We start from the raw sequence: 20,149 nt of genomic DNA on the forward strand, positions 1-20,149 counted from the left end.
TAAGGATAAATGCTCCATATGTTGGGCCCAGCAAAAGCATGGCCTCACTACTGACTCACTTACATATCAGCCAGGAGCTCAGGGGAAGCTCCCAGGACTCGGGGAATTTCTTCTTTCTTACCCCCATCATGCTTACTGTACCCAACTGTGGTGGTTTGTGTTTTACCACCTTACAGCTTACAGACAAGGAACTTACGAAAACTGTGTATGTTCTTAACTCTCTAGAGGCACTAGAACAAAGTCCAAGAAGTATAGTTTTTACCTTCAGACCTTGCTTTTATATTTCCCAGTAGCAGACAGGAAGAGTAGACTGTGTTAAGAGCTGCAATGATGGAAGAGATGTCACTAAGTCTATTTTGACTTTCACAGGTTATGTTGCCCTCAAGTATGTATGCCTACGACGAGATCATTTTAGGAGACTCCTGCCAACATGCATCAGGCATTGCTCAGCTGCCACGATCTCCTCATTGCATTCTCTCTTGTTTTGCAGGTAAGACAGAGAGCAAAGACGCCTTTTATTTTGTTGGGATGTTCTGCATCACCAATATTGAGTTTCTTCCTGAGTACCGGCAGAAGGAGTCCAGGGAATTTCTCTCCATGGCGAAGACAGTACAGCAAGTGGTGAGACCAGACCGCCAGTATGGGAGCAGGAGGGTGGAGCCTGCAGGAGCAGGGGTGGGGTATAGGTGGGGCTTCCTAAGTGTCTGAGATCAGGGAGTTTAGGAAATAGAAAGCAGGGAACAAAAAGAAAGCTGCTGGAAGAAAACGGAATTAAGTTCATCTGGGCTTTTATCCAGACCTCCTGAACATGGGTGTCAGTGAGGAGGCCTCAGAAATCTATGGGGCCTATTGTAGTAGATCAGTACTTATCCCTAGCATACGAATGGACTTTGGGAGTCCATTCTACATAAAGGAACACTCTCAGCCTAGACACACGGGAGAGGGTCTAGGCCTTGCTCCAAAGGATATGACAGACTTTGAAGATTCTCCTATGGAAGGACTCATCCTCACTGGGGAGCAGAAAGGGTATGGGATGGGGGGCGCAGGGGAGGAGGGGAGGGAGAGGGAACTGGGATGGACATGTAAAACAAGTTTGTTTCTAATTTAAATTTAAAAATGGTAAAAAAAAGAAAAAAGAAAATTGAGTTGCTTTTCTGCCCTCCGTTTAGCCCATGTTCACTATACGATACAGTCACATTCTTCCTTTTCATAATGTTAAAAGGAGACAACTCTTTCAACTTCTGTTTTTCCCCAGTGTGAAATAGAGAATAGCATGTGATCTTTATAATATTCTCCAGTTCTGAAGTTCAAACATGCTGATTAATTTTGTGATTTCTACATATTTTTTTCCAGCCTTACAGTGGCTGTCTCTTCACTTAAAAACAACAACAATAAAACAAAAATAAAAAACTCAAACCAAAAACCAAAATGTCCTTTTTGTCCAAATAATAAATAATATAAAAATTAGTAAAATTCAGAAAACTATGCTTGAAAAAAGATCATCAGTTTTTCTTTTTCTTTTTTTAAATAAATTTTATTTAACTTAGAAGTAATCTTATTTTACATATCAATCCCAGTTCCCTCTCCCTCCCATCCTCCCATTCCCCCAACTGACACCCCCATCCCATTCCCCCCCCATCCACTCCCCAGGGAGAGATCACCAGTTTTTCAATGTCATTTTCAGAGACAGAGCCCTGCTTCTGGCCTGCCAGGACACGAGGGCACTGCATTATTGGAGTATTAGCAATTATTCTTACAGTGTGATATTTTTCTCTTAACATTGCATCTCATGATGCTGACGCAAGCAAAGATTCTTTTAAAAGCAAGTGTTAATAGTCTCAAAGTTAACAAATTCCCTCTTAATGGATGTTTAATCTGATTCCCAGGATTTTTTTTTTGCATCATACATAATACAAAATCAAAAGTACCATGAATTATGCATTTTTCTGATTACTTCCCCAGATGATTCCCTAAAAGCATCTAGAAGAAAAAAGTCTATTCAGGGCTCCTGGAACAGAGCAAGCATGGGAAGGTTTTGGCTAATATGGACTTTGGTAGCAATACAGAAGGGTTTAAGGGACTCACTGCAGTGAGAGATGAGGAGAGGCTTTGAGAATGTCAACAGTGGTCAGATGGCATCATACTGATCGCCAATAGCTACCAAGGTAAATCCTTCACCTCAAATATAGGTGCACCGATTATGCCTCAAAGTATGCCTACTAGGCTGGTAGGCTGAAACCAAACCAATGTAGCCCAGCAGGTTTAGGCAATGTTTTTTTTTTTTTTTTTTTTTTTTTGTTGTTGTTGTTGTTCCTCAGGGTTATTTTAAACTTCATATTCTTTTCTGCAATATTATAGAATTTTTAAGGTTTGGGTATGTAGGTGTGTGCCTTTTGTTTGGAGTTGGAATAGAGACTGAGTTTAGCATTAGGGAAGCTAATCGAGGACAAAGAAGGTATATTGATTGAAAAAGGTCTCCTTTGAGAACCAACTAAGAAGTTTTGTACCAGCTGACCTCATAGTTAGCCTGACCATGGTCACCATGTGCCGCCTTGTGGCTAATCCTGGAATTTGTCTTTGGGAGATCTGAAACAGGCAATAAAATACATTTGTTAACTATGGCGGAAGTTAACATTAGGAATGGGAAAAACTCATAAGTTAAATTTGGTAACAGACTTTAAAGACAGAAACAAATGGGTAGGAGTAACTGACGATTCTTCACAGCAGAATAAGTGTCTTAAGAATTGCTTCAGAAATAGGGACGCCATTAAATTCAGGAGCTAAAGTCTGGGTTTGGAGTTAGAAGCCTTTGGTTTGAGGCCTGTTTTCCTCACTACTAGCTGTTGGAATGTGTCCCTAAGGAAACCTAGTTAGAAAGAATTAAGATGATCCAATCTCTTTGTTTTCAGGTAAATCTTGTCTACACAACATCTGCTTTCTCCAAATTTTATAAGCAGTCTGTGGTTACAGATGTCAGGTAACACCTGTTCCTTGTTCTGGGATTCTTACTATCCTTACTATATACCCTGCTTATGGCCCTGGGAGGACAGAGATTCCCCCATTCAGACACAATTCGTTGTTGGAGAACAGTCCATTAGGAAAACTAATGACCCAACTGTCTGCCAGGCTGTCACACCAAGTCTGTGTTTTATCTACTGAGTCTGCCTTCCTCCATCCATTTGGAATTCTGATTTCAGTACCTCTGGAGACAATGGTCACACACATGGCCACCATGGTGGGAGGATGATAGAGAAGGAAGAAGGCACAATGTACTACCTTCTAAAATATGTCTAGAGACAAACTGGCCACTAGAGATTATCTGAGAGAAAAAAAAAAAAAGAGTCATTGTAGAATGACACTATTTGAGGAAAAGCTGTGCCCTGTATACAATAAGCACATTTCTCTTACCCTTCATATAGCTGCAGAGACTCATAACCCCAAGAACATAGGCAAGGTACTGAGAAGCCTGGGAGGGAATCAACTGGTTTTCCTTCACTTCAATTTCCCAAGTTATTTACTACAGAGCACCATCATATGTTTCTACCATAAAGCACGTAGTATTTGCACAACCAGGAGTGCAGAGTCCATGGTCAGTTTCTTTCTTTCTTTTTGGTTTTTCAAGACAGGGTTTCTCTGTGTAGCTTTGGAGCCTATCCTGGCACTCGCTCTGGAGACCAGGCTGGCCTCGAACTCATAGAGATCCACCTGCCTCTGCCTCCCAAGTGCTGGGATTAAAGGCGTGCGCCACCAACACCCGGTCTATGGTCAGTTTCAAAAGAAAACTGGACTTCTGTCTCCACTGTATATTAGCTGTGTGATTTTGAACTAAATTGTCCTCAATTTTCCCATCTGCAGAAATGAAATATTAGCAGGTTAATTGGACAAAGCAGATGTAATACTGTGTGGAGACATGTTGAGATACAGAACTAAATTGTCATTATGGTAGTGACTACGGGTTGATAGCCTTAAAAGAATCTCTGTGGAAATGGAGGTATTCAGTAACACTTCCAGATTTGAATTCAATAATTAGAACAGACATCCAACACAGTGAGCAGAGCACACATCCAACACAGTGATTAGAATGCATGTAGTATGACACTTTCTCTTTCCAATCTTTATAGCAGAACCAAAGACAACCTACGGAAGGGCGTTGGGTTCACTTGAAGGGTGTTCTCAGTGGCCTTGAATCTGTCTGTTTCTATCTTCTTGGAATGTCTACTTCCTAAGATACGTCCTTGAACACTTCTCTCTCTCTTTTTTCACTATAGTAGTAACAACAAAGGTGGTCTCCTGGTCCACTTTTGGATTGTGTTTGTCATGCCACATGCCAAGGGCCACATCTTCTGTGAGGAGTGTGTGGCGGCCATCTTGAAGGACTCCATCCAAACCAGCATCATAAACCGCACCTCTGTGGGGAACTTGCAGGGTCTGGCTGTGGATATGGACTCTGTGGTACTAAATGGTGATTGTTGGGTAATTCTCCTTTAAGCATTCCTTCCAATATCACTTCCAATACCATCATCAGAGGTAACATTGTAGTATAAAGTCTTCCACAATTCCTGGAGCAGAGGGCTAGCTGGACATTGCAGCTATGGTGGGTGAGGGAAATTCTTAAATGTTATACACAGTATGATTGAAAAGTAGAATTGTGAACAGAATTACACTTATTAATGTGTGTTCCTTCGTGTGCTTATGAACCTCAGGCACTTTCAGAATAAAGTCCCTAGAGAAGAAAGTTCTAGAATAGAAGAATTTTACTAAGGTTTATCTTACCTTTTCCTTTGTCCCGTTTTGTGAGTGTTGTGGCTGGGGATTGAAAGTTTAGTTTGGTCCGTGGATGAGGAGGGAAAAATTAGAAAGAAGGCTTCCCTAGGCAGAGTAAAGGGGACAACAGAAGAAAGGTCACGTGAATGTTCAGTGAAGGGAAAGTGTTGCATGGCATGAACAGACATGGTGAGTACACAGAGAGGGGGAAAGAGAACGGGCTGTCCTGAGTCTTTATTAAAATTGCATTTCAAATTGTACGTGTGTCTGACCTACACAAGTGTGTGTAGATCAGAGGTCAACTTGCAGAAGCTGACTCTCTCCTGTCTGTAAGGATCAAGTTCAGGTCACCAGCATTAACATCAAGGGCATTTATCTGCTAGGTCATTTTTGCTGAGTTTACTGAGACTTTTGAGGTCAAGGTGGGGTCAGGGTGACACAGCCTTTTGTGTGCAAAAATGAGCCCACATGTGTGAAAATCAGACTCCATCTTTTGAGGCTTTTGCACATCTGTATTTAGTGTGGGAAATACTGCAGTAAAAGTTGCATCAAATGCACCCCTGCACCATGTGCAAGTGAACGTGCCACATGCCTGGTTTTTGCCCATATAGGTCTAGTGCCCTTTGTGGAAGATCATGTTGCAATAACTTGTAACAGGACACAGATGTTGCCTAGGAACCAAGATGTGTGTTTGGACAGGATGAAAATAGCTGACCATACTTCATTATCTTCTTTGCCATATTGAGCTAAGGAGAAAAAAATATGTAAATTCATTGCATTGCCATCATTTTATCTTTTTAAAAAAACTTTGTGGTCAGTTAGAAGCTGGCTAGAGGTTTCCTACTATCTCATGAAAGGCAAGCATTTGAAATCTGACCCCCAGTCCTATTCCCTAATGCCTTCCTACACCAATGCTCCCAATGAGACTATGTGCCTCGGCCCCCTGGAAACACAATGGCACCATTTGTCTTGACAGTGAAACATTATATTACTCAAAATTTCTGCAGCTTTGTCTTTTGATATAAATTTTGCATGTATAAATACCAATTATACAAATGAAAACGCTCATGGAAAATTTCACACTATTTCAGTCATAGGACTATTATTATTTATATAGTTGTTTTCTAACCCTCGAATTGTTTAAAATTTGTAACTATGAATGCTTGGAAGCAACTAAAATAGCGTGATGAATTCTCATTGATCCTGAGCTTCAGGGGCTGTTATCTCCTATCGGTTCTATTTATCCTTAAGTATCTCAATAACTCTGCTCCTCACTGGACTAAGTACGAGCCATGTCTGATGTGTCTGATTATTTTAAAGAAGGACTGAGAACAATTTTTCTAAACAAATGAACCTCTGGAACTAACAGTCTTCTTTCTATGCTGTCTCAATGCAGCTGGGCTCCGGTCAGACTACTCTTCAACCATAGGATCTGGTAAATTCATGAATTTCTTTCTTCTTTACCCCTCACTAGTGTGTATATATACTACTAGACATTGCTTTTTCTAATGATGCGATCCCTTAATGTTCTTTTAGTTGCAAGTGACAGCAATATAAGAGGCTTCAGCACAAAAGGAACCTGATTGGCTGGTGTATTACATAGCTGAGACAAATATGGAATATGTTGGCTTTAGGCATGGTTGGAACAAGTTCTAAAATGAAATGCTGGCAAGACTCTATATCTCTACCTTCTTCTGTCGAGGCTTCGCTCTCAAGCATAGTTTCCATTGTAGTAGCAAGTCAAAGCTTAGGCTTGATCGCATTTCTCAGTCATAGTGGAAAACTGCACACAGATTTCATTAAAATCTCATAGAACTTCTGAGCTGAAATCGCATTATATGGATTGGCAGAAGTGACCCTTCCTGAACCAACTTCTTTGATTGGCCAGTCTGGTTATGCATCCACTTATGGGATCAGAGGTGAAGTTAACCTCAACTAAAGTATGGGCTAAGTAGGGCCGTTTTCCAAGATAATACGTTCTGTCACCAAAAGAGAAGAGTACAAAGTCTAGACTGGCAAGGAAAACAAATGTCCTCCATATGACAGTTTCTGCTCTTTTGTAGAGATTTCTAGAGAGGTCATGCTTAAGAGCAATGTGTGTGTGTGTGGGGGGGGGGTGGAAAAGAGAGAGGGAGAGACAGAGACAGAGGGGAGAAGAGGGGATGAGACTAAGGAAAGCTCTTTCTCCACAGACAAAGGCTGCTCTAAGTATTTCTATGCAGATCACCCGACCCTCCGCTATCCTCTGGAAATTTCGGCAACTTCAGGACAGTTAATGTGCCACTTTAAACTAGTGGCCATAGTGGGTTATCTGATTCGTCTCTCAATTGAGTCCATCCAACTGGAAGCTGACAACTGCATCACTGACTCCCTGACTGTTTACGACTCCCTCTTGCCAATCCGGAGTGCCACCTTGTACAGGTAAGATGCACGCTCGATAGCTACTTGGTGAAAAAGGTTTTCATACTCTCTGTTTACAATTCCCTTGCTTAAAAAATTAAGTACATCCACTGTGTCAAAGACTGACCTTGACACCCTGATACTGTGTCTGTCAGATTATGAGTGTGTTGTTCACTTATAGTACACAAGACCCATAACATCCACAGAACCAAGACTTTGGGCAAGATACACAAAAAACATCAGATATTTTGGGTAATTTGACTTTCACTGTGAATACAGCAGAGTCTATTGTATCCACAGAACATGAGAATAAATAGTCTATGATGACTAGATCACATTGAACGATTAAAAAATTCTTTAATTACAAAGGTGCTCATTATAGAGAAAAAGAGGCCAGAGAAAATAGTAACAACTACTTTATAATTTCATTCTCCAGAAAATTCCTGTTACATTTTCATATAAATCTAGTCATTCATATATATTTATTAAATATACAAGTGCTTACCTTTATCTAAATTTTAAAATTTAATAGTAAGTTTCTATCATGGGCACTTAATATTCCATAAGCTAATGATGACAATTAAGCTTTATTTAGGCACTATATTAAAATGGTATGTGAATTATTTTAAACAATATTTAGATGTATCACAGTGCTTTATATGTGTGCATATAAAATACAAAATACACATTTGTATTTTGGTGAGAAATGTACATTTTAGAAGTCCAAACATAATATATAATGTGTAATGAAAAGTAAGTTCACTCCTGTCTCCCCTCAGTGGTAGTTAGCTTCTTCTTATCCTTCTGGAGATTTGGAGCTATTACCTCATTTTGATCTTTACTTCAGAGCAATGGGGCAGCATCAGTGCATGTGTTACTATTTCATGGAAAGAACGCCGGCATTTACATAAATTTAATTGCTTGACTGCCCAGCATCTTTCATTTAGCTGACCCATGGAGCCAAGCCATTGCACAATCATCTTTATATCCTGTTTGCTCTCAAGGAGAACCTAAAGGTGGCCATCTGAGAAAATCCCTTTGTAGTCATTTCTAGATGAATGCTTTAGCATCTCTTCTAGATTTCTTCTATCTGTAGAGCTCTACGACTATTCACTGATGAAGGTCTAACCATCAGAGACTGACTCAGAACTGAGTGATGACTCTGGAAATGTGTGAGATGGTATAGTATGGAGACTTATCAAAGAAACAAGCAGTTACTCATGTGTTGTTATCTGGTTGCAGAATCTGTGAGCCCACAAGAACACTAATGTCATTTGTTTCTACAAATAATCTCATGTTGGTGACACTGAAGTCTCCTTATGTACGGAGGCTGTCAGGGATCCGGGCATATTTTGAAGTCATTCCAGAACAAAGTAAGTCTTCTCCAATTTAAACAAGTCACTTGCAATACTCCTGAAGATGCTGTTATCTTTCTATCCTGAGGCTATCTTGTGATACTAGTCATGCCAGTCAAGAAAGTTGTACTGGACATGAACTCTGACTCAGAAGAGAGGATATCATAGTAAATTCAATAAAGAACTGTTAGCACAAAGATGTTGATTAGGTAACTCAAAAGGGCAAAGGGGAATTGAAAGTGTTTTTGGAAGAGCATAGAGAAGATTGGAACTAATGTGGTGGAGAGCTTGGAGGAAGGAGTCTGTTGTTGAAGCTCTGGCCCCTTAGGTGCCATTACTTACCTGCTTCTGGTGTGTCTCTGAATCCAGAACCATGCTTTAAAGAAAGTAATCATATCCTACAGGTCTGGAGCAAAAGTGAGGATTGAAAAACAAATATAGAATGTGAGAAAAACATGTTAGCTGTATAAACTGATGGCATGACTACCCTGTGGTTTGGTTAAAGGGAAGATATATATATTATATATATATATATATTATATATATATCAGTTAGAGGCATCTGAAAGAGTTCAGAGCAGGGAAAGGAGATAGATAGATAGATAGATAGATAGATAGATAGATAGATAGATCTATGAATCCAGAACAGAGAAAGGAAGTAGCAGATGGCCAGCAGACTGGACCTGGTCATGAAAGAAGCAGGATCAGAGTAGAGAGATAGAGAAAGAGAGAGGGAAGAGTGGAGGGAGACAGAGAGAGAGAGTGCATGAAAGGGAGACAGATAAATAGTTTATAATGGGAATGAATAGCTAGAGGAAGGGAAACCAGTGAGTTGGGGGGTGAGCTTAGGGTATCAGAGGAGGTGAGAAGAGGCAGGATGCTAACTTGCCTCTGAAATGTGTAACAGGTACTTCTGATACCAAGGGAGCCTGCAGGCCAGCACCAGTCTTGGTATGCTAATAGGCAACGCCAATAGCCACTTGTCCCTATGCCAGTGATAAGGGACATAATTTATTTTGATAGAAGCTAACTGGCTTCACAAGTTCCCAAGGAATGCTGGCTTTTATCTCTCCCCCAGAAATCCTCCTCTAGTCAGGCTGAGCCTATTTCTAGCCATCTGAACTACATTTTGGGGTTTTGGGAACTGGCATTTCCTTTGGCCCTGACATTAGCTAAGTATCTATGGGGTGTTCTTTCTTTGAAGAGATAAAGATCTAAAATTATGTCAGTTCATTAGTTGGGTAAATATGCATGTGTAGAGAAAGTATACAACCATGTCCTCATTTCATCATGCTGGGTTCTTCTTTCAGAATGTGAAAACACGATATTGGTCAAGGACATCAACAGCTTTGAAGGGAAAATTTCAAGTCCCTATTACCCAAGCTACTATCCTCCGAAGTGCAAGTGCACCTGGAAATTTCAGGTAGTCTAGATCTTCTCAGTATCTCTGGGGGGGATTGTTTTATTTTAGTAAAATATGTTTTAATCACTTTGTTTTTAAAATTCTATGACTAATACCACTTAATGATAAGAGATATAGACATTTAAACATGATTGAAACATACTATCTGGAAAGTGAAATTTTTCATCATCTACATCTTCTGCTGTCAAGCTACCTACTACTATCACCTGATTTGATCTTATTTCTCCATGTTGTTTTATTTTTATTTGTATTTTAAAATCTAAAGGTATTGCTGCAGGATCAAATAATTATTTTATTACAGATATATTATTTCAGAATGGACTCTGATAAAATAATAAATTTGATTAGGTTATTTATATTCCTACTATAACAGCACATGGAAATGGAAAATGTCACTATTGCTTGTCCCAACCTGTAGGACATCAATCTGGGGCAAGAGTCAGGGATAGGGAATGGGGACAAGAGACGCAGAAAGAACAACCACAAGACAGGATTCTGATCAAGTGGCAAACTTTACTTTTCTCAGGCTAGCTTATATAGTCAGCTATATGGGGAGGGGCAGAATGGGTTGTTTGTGCACCAGGTGTTAGTATAGGCAGGATATTAGGAAGTCACAAAGAGGATGTTTGGCAGGGTAAAAAGTTCATGAGTAAGAGGTCCAGGAAGGAGTTGCCTAGGTGACTGAGCCTGTGGGTGGAGGACTGGGTCAAGTTGTTTCTTTTCTTGAGCTGAGGTTCTAAGGAGCTGCTATGTAAAGGTTAACTATGTGGCCTGCCAAGCATGGCCTAGGATCTCATGCCAAGCTCTGAGATTTGGCTCCCAACAATTGCTCACTTAGTACATATGCATAAAATCATTAGTGTGTAGCATCACAACTGGATTGGATGTAAATAATAAATACATACAGTTTAAATTCATCAATATGCCACTGAATGTTAACTGTGGGCCTGGAACTCAGGTTTTAAAATAGACAGAAAATCTGAAATTGAAAATTAAATGAAATTTTGGCTTTCATGGAATGTACCTTCCAGTAGGGGGAGACTGGTGATAGTCTCACAAGCTACATATACAATGAGTCCTCCCTATTTGTGGGTTTCACAACTATGAATTCAGTTAATGACTCCATCAACTGTGCACCTGTACTGAATATAAATATATATATTTCCCTAAACACAATTATTTCCTAAACAATAGGGTAGAACTGCATTTTACAAAACTATTGCATGAGAGAAGCTATTATGAACAATACTGATATTTAGAGTATGTGAGAAGATACATGTGGATTATAGAGATACTATGCCTTTTGTGTAAGGTACTTGAGTATCCATAGATTTGGAGATGTGGGGGACTCCATAAACCAATCCTCCCAAGATACTGAGGAACAACTTATGCAGTTTGTCACATGGTGACAGTGCTACAGGGGAAAATGAAGAAGTCAAGGAGGGAAACCTCATTACCAAGGGGAAGCATTTGCAGAGCTGCTGAGAGAAAAAGGGACCTGTGTTACAATAAATCTTTCCACCAAAGCCGCCCGAGCCCTACTGCCACATGGGCAATCTCCACCAGCTGCCGGAGTTCTGCTTGCCGCATGGATGGACAAAATAATACAGAGATATATTAGGTACAAAGCTGCTTGGCCAATGACTAGGATTCTCATCTGTTAGCTCAGTCTTAACTATCATAAACCTATATATTTTATGAGACTTATCTTATCAGACGCCTTATTGGCGTCCCTCCTTGCCTGTGGATCACATTGTGCCGTTGGAGCAGGAGCGAAGGGGAAAAGAGGAACACTTCCTGTTTCTCCTTCTTTAAATATGAATCTCCTTGCTATGTCACTTCCTGCCTGGATCACCACTTCTCTACTACATATCCCAGAATCCTCTTTGACTCCTAGTCCCATCTAACTTGCTGTCTCATTGGCCAAACAGTATTTTATTTAACAATCAATAAGATAGACATACACAGTACATTCCCCATCATCTCCTCTTTTCTGTCTAAATAAAAAGGAGGGTAACTTATCTTTTATAATAACTGAAGAAATTATAACCATAACTATCTGTCTTCAAATCTATCAAAGACCACAGAAGGATAATATATAAACTCTAGAATTGACAGAGACATCTTGCTACCTGGACAGTCACCCTAAGTTCCTCTGTAATGTTGGGGCATCCATCTTCAGCCTATAGGCCACAGTGTGTCTGGCACACTTCTCCATTTTGACAGGAACCCTTCAGTACTGTCTTGTTTTGTAAGTTCAGCAGTCACTTTCTTGTGGGTCCTGTATGTCCAGCTTATACTGTAACAAACAGTCCAGGGAAGAGCAGTTTCTTACCCAAATGGCTAATCTTGCCATGTTGAAAGCAAACTCCATAATGAGTTTCTTCGATGCCCATCCTCCTTTCTGACGGAATTGGTGTGCCAGGAGCAGTTGTGTCTCACTGCCAAGAAAAACCCTAAACCATTTAAATGCCATATTTCTGTAGGTCTTTGAAAGGGATAAAACATAGAAACCTGACCAAATCCTTGTATTTGTAGTCTGTAAGGATGTAGCATCTCAGCTTCAGGGGGTCTTGCTTGATCAAACCATATTAGTCTGGAAGAAATCCATAGCTTTTCATTTTCTGTGGAAACACAAGCAAAACCTTTATTTCTAAGTAGCCTGTCCTTAGACTTAAATTCTGAAGTCAAAGCATTTTTAAAATGTATAAGTTGGATTAATTCAGCAGCATTTATAATCAAATGTATTTTAGCAGCAATAAGTTTTTTCTCGGCAATCAAACAATTTAAAGACAACAATATGGCATATAGTATCCAGATTCTCTGTGTATTTTCCATCTTATTTGGTTTCTTTCTTTCTTTCTTTCTTTCTTTCTTTCTTTCTTTCTTTCTTTCTTTTTTTCCGAGACAGGGTTTCTCTGTGGAAATCCGCCTGCCTCTGCTTCCTTCAGCAAATCCTACCGGTGCCACCACAACTGGCTACTCTATTTCCTCCTGTTACTTTTTCTCTCACCCCCTAACATATGTTTTTAAATGCAGTGTAAACCTTTAGAGGTCTTTCTTTATCTGGATCTGTCTTTATCATCTTGGTAGTGCCGAGTGCAATGCCCAAGAGCACCACAACAGCATGAGCATATGGACATATGGATTTTGATTGATGCCTCTCAGCAGCCCGACAGGTTGACCTCTTTCTCTGGAAACCTCGGAGCATGGGGTCATCCTGCTCACTGACACCATTCTGTTACGATAAATCTTTCTGCTAAAAGCCGCCAGAGCACCACTGCCACATGTGAGCTTTACGCCAGCCACCCACCCAAGTTAGGCCCAAATGAATACACAGAAACTTGTATTAGATTTAAAGCTGCTTGGCCAATGACTAGTATTCTCATCTGTTAGCTCAGTCTTAATTATCATAAATCTATATATTTTATAAGACTTATCTTATTGGACCCCTTATTGGCGTCCCTCCTTGCCTGTGGATCACATTGTGCCGCTGGAGCAGGAGCGAAGGGGAAAAGAGGCACGCTTTCTGTTTCTCCTTCTTTAAATATGAATCTCCTTGCTATGTCACTTCCTGCCTGGATCACCACTTCTCTACTACATATCCCAGAATCCTCTTTGACTCCTAGTCTCATCTAACTTGCTGTCTCATTGGCCAAACAGTATTTTATTTAACAGCCAATAAGATGGACATACACAGTACATTTCCCATCAGACCTGCCTTACCGTTGCCTAGGATAAGAGTGCTGCCTTCAAGGGAACAGCTAAGGGGAGGCTCCTGAGGCAGGGGGAAAGTTGACATGTGTGAACATTTGTGCATAGCTGTACAAATTTAATACTTCAAATAATTAAACTTTTAACTAAATCTGATGATAAATTCTGTGTCCCGGTGACAAGTATCCTAAAGTTATTTGTTATCACTAGTATGGCTATCTACAAACAAGTAGTTAGTTCTTGCCCTTTGCCAGATTTTCAGGATTTAGTATCTCAGATGACCAGAGGGTTGGGTAGTTAAGAGGGTAAGAGAAAATAGAAGGACCAAAGAAAGAGAAGGGGAAAATACCATTTTCTCCTTCTCCAATCCCTCCAAACCACAGAATGCATTCAACATCCAGAATAAGGAATTCACCTTTCCCTAAAATTCTGCCAATGTTTGAAATTCCTTTGATCTAAGACAAATATTGATTCTATATTAATCTAGGGACTTAAAATGAAAGCCCATAAACACTGTTGTGACTTTTAGTCAGAATGTAATAAGAATATTGGCTTACTTTGTATTTTGCTAGAGATTGAAGGTTAAAGAAAAAAACCTTTATAAGGGAAAGAGCATATCACACCTGTAAGGGCGTGAGGAGTAGAGGAAGGGACATAGAAGGTACATGAGACAAGGTCCACCAGCCTTTAGTAGGGTTACTGTGAGCCATGAAGGTCCCTCTCCATATCACAGAGGAAAATGATGGGATGGCTTGGAAGGGAGTCACTTGCTCCCTGCCTCTGTGAAGGAAATATGCAGGCATCGTTGCCATAGAAATTTCCAATGCCTATTTGAGATAATTTCCTATTCTACACAAATCCCTCATATGAGTTTACAATAAGCATGACATACTGGGCAGAATGTGGCTAAAGTAAAAGATTATGTTAAATCTCTGGTCTGCATTTCCTAACCTCCAGAAAGTTAATCACCTACAGTTAGCCATGCCTTTTGTCTTCTATAAAATGGGAATAATAGTACTGGCCTACAAGGTTTATTATGGTGTTAAAATGAGAACTGTAAAATGAGAACTGTCTGATTTAATCTCTCTCAAAGGTGCGTAATAATGGATGACTATCTATATTTACATTAGAAAGAAGCAACTGTGTATATACATCATGCACTTAGAAGATACGCACACACAAATGCACAACCAAAATAAAATATCTGTTAGAACAATATGTTAATGGCTAAAATCAATCTAAAGAAAAATACAATAGAATTGAATTATAAAGTTATTTCTTACAACCTTTAAAAGTAATTTTATTTATTTATTTATTTATTTATTTATTTATTTATTTATTGATGTTCAATCTCATACACAAGATCTTCATCTGTATCACTTCTATTCTTCCCTCTCCATGAAGTTCCTCCTCTGGGTTTCCCTGTTCCCATCCACATTCATGGTATTTTCTTTATTATTAATATATATATGTATATATATATAGATATATACATATATATATATAATATTCAATTACTGAGTTCATTTAGTGTTGCTCATATATATACGAGGCTAATCCAGGGCTAATCTTTTTTAACTGGACAATCTGTGCGGAAGCACCTCTATGGAAGAAACTGGTCTTTCCTCTCTCAGTAGCTACTGACCACTCTTCATCTAGGGACAGGACCATGTGGAATTTTCATTGTCCACAATAGCCTGTCAACTAATATTGTCATTATGCTGGTTTGTTCAGGAAACTACATGTTGATATTTTGTGGGTACACAGTGTAACTTTAGGGTATACTGTCTAGCAGCAATCATACTGGGCCTCTGACTCATAATCTTTTCACCACCCTTCAGTAGTTTTTCCTGAGCCTTTGGTGTAGGGACTGTGTTGCAGGTCTATCAGTTATGTCTGGTCACCCCACAGTGTGCATTTTGACCACTTGTGTCTATGTAATAGTCTTCATCTTTACAGTAAGAAGCTTATTTGATGAGGAATGAAAGTTACACTTATCTGTAAGAGTAAGTATTTAGAGCACAGTTAGAAATTGTATTGATGTAGGAAGATGGTGGCAGTAGATTCTCCTGTAGGGCCTATGACCTCACCAATTATGAGTAGTTTTCTAGGTTTATCGTATCAGGCATGATTTCCCTGCTATCAGGCCTTCAGTCAAATTAGATAGCTGTTGCTTACCTCAAAGATAAACATGCCACTATTGCACCAAGGGGGATCACTTGCTTGGCTAGTCATTTTTGTGGTTCATAGTCTTTATACCTGGGTAGAACTACTGATTGCTTCTCTCTCTTGGCAGTATGCTTAGAACTTTCCAATACCATGAGCAATCGTTCTTATGGAGGAGACTTCCAAGTATTTCCAGCTCAATTTCTCCAAGCCCTGTGTCTGATGAATGTGTTTTAATCAATAATAGGGTCTTACCTTCACATTCTGAAAGGGAACATTCTGAAAGGCAATGGAAATATCCCATATTGTTTGGGGAGACTGGTGTTCCTTTGACCAACAACTATAAGGAAGTTTTCCATTCCTGGCACTGGAGATTTTGTTATATAGTGCATGGCTCTTGGGAGGAGCACTGTTGTCCCATGTAATGTAACCCATGTACATACATAAACACACATATACTTAATATACATATATATTTATGCACACATATCTGTATTTTTGAGTGAACTTATAAAATATTTCCCTATGACTTTTCTGAGTATCCTTATTTCCCCTTCTTCCCTCTCCCCTGCATTATCCTTTCTCCCATCCCCATTTTGCCATTGTCCACTTGATAGCACCTGTTTTCCACAATCCCCCTCTCCAGGGTTCTTTTTCTCCCTCCCATCATGGTATATCTCACCAAGGGCTATGTAATACAAAGAGTAGAATACCTTTAAAACAATAAACCAAAAGAATGAGTAACGAGCAAGAAAGGACATTTTAACTGGAAACACTCTCTTTTACTGAGGCATTTTTCTGACTTGAGTTTTGCTTTTCCCAGACTCCCCTAACAACTCTTGGCATAGCCCTGAAGTTCTACAACTATTCAATAACTAAGAAGAGCATAAAAGGCTGTGAGCATGGCTGGTGGGAAATTAATGAACACATGTAAGTGATTTTCCTATGTGGGGGATCATATGGAAAGTTCCCTGTCCTCTAGGAGTCTTCAGTTCTCTGAGAGAAGGAAGCCAAGGATAGAGGCATTCAGAAACATATGTGGCCAGTTAGCACCTGTGGTGAAAGCAAAATTCGGATCCTCATCTTCACACATTCTCTATGCTGCTGGGCTATTTGTGGGCATAGTCTATGTCTTACAAAGGTATTGTTGAATTGTTCAAATCTTGGAGCCAGTAGGAAAAATAACCAGGGCACCTCATTCTGTAGGTCCAAGAATAAAAAGAGTACTAGCCAGTTTGTCATTGTAGAAGAGGACTAGCTGACCAGGCTATGTCCTAGCACTGGAAAATGGTTGACCAGAAAGAATCTCAGACATACAGGTGCCTGGATTCCTGAATCCATCACGGAGGTCCTATCATCCTAGCTCTTCACTTGCTCCTTAGATATTATTGTTGTTGATTTATTCCTAAGCCTAAGACTATTAAAAAATGCAGCTGTGGTCTGTCTTGGCAGAATAACTTCTCAATTCACCCTCAAAGAAGTATTGTGTGAGTTAAAGTATTTTCCAGCCAATTCTTTTCTCTTTGTTATTTCCTGAATGAAATTTTCCCTTCCCAAGAGCCTCCCTTTTCTCCTTCCTCATTTCTTTCTATTAAAGAAAAATGATTTTGAGTATATGTGTGTGCGTGTGTGCACATGCATGTGTGTGGTACATGCATGTGAGAGTACATTTGTGTGTGGGTGTGTGTATACACATGCTGACATCCTGGAGGTTGATACCAGCTATTGTCCTCTATCACTCTCTGCTGTATCTTTTTGAGACCATGTCTCACTGAACTAGAGTTCACCTTTGTTTTTGTCTGTTTTTTTTTTTTTTTTTTTTTTTTTTTTTTTTTTTTTGTTTTTTTTTTTTTTTTTTTTGTTTTTGGTTTTTCGAGACAGGGTTTCTCTGTGTAGCTTTGGAGTCTATCCTGGCACTCACTCTGGAGACCAGGCTGGCCTTGAACTCACAGAGATCAGCCTGCTTCTGCCTCCCTAGTGCTGGGATTAAAGGTGTGCGCCACCAACATCTGGCTGTTTTTGTTTGTTTGTTTTGCTGGCCAGTCAACTAGCAAGCCTCAGTGATTCTCCTGTCTTCACATCTCCAGCACTGAATTACAGATGTTCATGGCAGCTGGCTTTCTTTATGTAGGCTGGGATTCAAATCCAGGTATTCATGCTTGCACAGCAAGCACTTACTCACTGAGCCATCTGCCCAGGCCTCTAAGAGGTTTTCTGAACAAGGCACCTTTTCATTTGTTTAGACAGACAATCTGCAAAGTAGTCATGCTTCTGTTTCCACTGGAAGAGACCTATCTGAAACACATCACTAAAATGTGGTCTTTACTCATTTTTGAAATACAGTCTGAATCAAGTAACTGATATTCTTTTTGTTTTTCTGTGTTTTTATTTTGTTTTTTGGGGGTAGGGTCTCTCTATAGCCCTGGCTATTCTGGAACTCACTGTGTAGACCAGGCTGGCCTTCAACTCACAGAGACATGTTTGCCTCTCCAGTGTTGGGATCAAAGGCGTGCACCACCATGCCCAGCTTCAAGTATCTCTTATATAGGTTCAAATTCAAACCTTGCCTGCCTTCTAGTAGCTTATTGACTAGGAAAAATATTACGCCTTCTGATTACAGTTATTTTTAAATTTGTTTTTGTTAGCATTCAATGAAAACATGCAAACAATGTCAAAAGTATGTGGTACATGCCTTGAATTCTAACATTCCAGAGGCAAAGGCAGCTCCAGAATAGCCTGCTCCACATAGCAAGTTTCAGGCCAGCTATGCCTACATAGTGAGACTTCCTCATCTAAAAAACAAACAAACAAAAAACAAAACAATGTGCAATGTGTCCCTGAAGCTTTAAGAACACTGCACTTGATATATAATGAACGCAAAGATTCTGAGCACACACTCTGATCCATCTTTTATGGAGCTGTGAACCTAAGAATGAACAAACTGTGCTTTGTTTTTTTTTGTTTTGTTTTGTTTTTTTTTTTGAAACAGGATTTCTCTGTGTGGCCCTCGCTGTCCTGGAACTCATTCTGTTGACTAGGTTGGCCTTGAACTCAGAGATTCACATGCTGCTGCCTCCTGAGTGCTAGGATTAAAGGTGTGTGCCACCACCTCCCGGCTCGAACTATGCTTTGAAAAGGAAAGAGGAGTTTCTCCTCTCATAACAAGTACAATCCAGGTCTTTTTGCTTGGAGTCTCCTCCCAACCAACACCAGGAAAGCTTCCTGCCACCAATACTTTCCCTGAAGCCCTGAAACAGGTTCTTCCTACAGTCCTCTAGGCCAGTGGAAGTGTTAACAAACTCATCTGATTCAACTTGTCCTCTCAGGATGTAAGTCCCTAGCTCTGTCCATACCAGTCCTGTCCATCTAGAGAAGAAAGGATCTGCTTTGTATCGTCAAAACTGAGCTGAGAAGTGGGTCAAGGGAGTGTGGGGTGCAACAGAGAAGCCGGAAAACAAAGCAAAACAAAAAAAAACAATGTCGATGGGAAGAAATCCAAGGTCTCTCTGAAACATAAGACAACATGGACGGGGGTATTTGTATCCAGGGCAGCTGAATGCAGCATTGGAATCCTAGAGTAGTGAATAATGGCCTTTGTACAACTCTAGCAAAGCAGGCCTTTGGTGTCTTAGAAAGTGCTAGAGTTTAGCGTCAGACCAACTTGTGCACAGATTCTGGGTCAATAGAAATCTCTCTGCTGTTTGAACTTTGAACAAATGCATTCACTTCTTTATGATTCCTTGTCATGTGTCTGTATACAGAGTATAAACACGATCTCTCATGTTTTATACTTTTAATCTATAAACCACCATCATGTCCCACAGCACACTTACCCTCTTCAAACTCCAGCCCAAGCATGGGTGCAAAGGAACCTTGCTACTTGATCCCCCCCTTAGCATCTGTGCTCGTTAATTTTCTTGTTATTATGACAACATAAAAGACAGAAAGAAGGATTTAGTTTGACTCAAAGTTTCAGGGGATTTTAGTTTTGCTGTTGTGATGGATGAGGAGTGCCTCAGTCTGGTGGCCAGAAACTTAGGGCAGCCGGGCACATTGCAGAGGCCAACCAGGAAGCAGAAGGTGAAGCAAGTGTAGGAGCCAGAATGATGTAACCCTTAGGATTCTACCCCTAACTAACTACTTCCAGCTGGAACCTGTCTCCTAAGTGTTTACAGCCTATTACAGGGTCACCACCTTAGGACCAACTATTTCAACTCCATGATCCTGTAGGAGATCCTTCATTTCCAAACCATACCAGTACACCCAAGAGGAGCTCACCTTTGCAAGAAAACTCCAGATGCCAATGGAGGGTACAGCCATTTCTTTCT

At 40.0% G+C, this 20,149-nt stretch overlaps 1 protein-coding gene across 2 annotated transcripts in view; it reads left to right on the plus strand.

Annotated features, from left to right (window-relative positions):
• Tmprss7 (transmembrane serine protease 7) overlaps positions 1-20,149 on the plus strand; it is a 40,218-nt gene that overhangs the window by 6,047 nt on the left and 14,022 nt on the right. The window contains exons 3-10 of one of the 2 annotated variants that reach the window (XM_027412587.2): positions 491-621; positions 2,910-2,977; positions 4,269-4,462; positions 6,161-6,199; positions 6,957-7,185; positions 8,407-8,537; positions 9,829-9,941; positions 16,645-16,751. In XM_027412587.2, the coding sequence (XP_027268388.2) occupies positions 491-621; positions 2,910-2,977; positions 4,269-4,462; positions 6,161-6,199; positions 6,957-7,185; positions 8,407-8,537; positions 9,829-9,941; positions 16,645-16,751 (1,012 nt within the window). Of the gene's footprint in view, positions 1-490; positions 622-2,909; positions 2,978-4,268; positions 4,463-6,160; positions 6,200-6,956; positions 7,186-8,406; positions 8,538-9,828; positions 9,942-16,644; positions 16,752-20,149 lie in introns of those variants that run through there. The other variant, XM_035444640.1, reaches the window with a different exon arrangement.

Source organism: Cricetulus griseus, chromosome 4 (genome assembly GCF_003668045.3).
Source record: "Cricetulus griseus strain 17A/GY chromosome 4, alternate assembly CriGri-PICRH-1.0, whole genome shotgun sequence".
Lineage (NCBI taxonomy): Eukaryota > Metazoa > Chordata > Mammalia > Rodentia > Cricetidae > Cricetulus > Cricetulus griseus.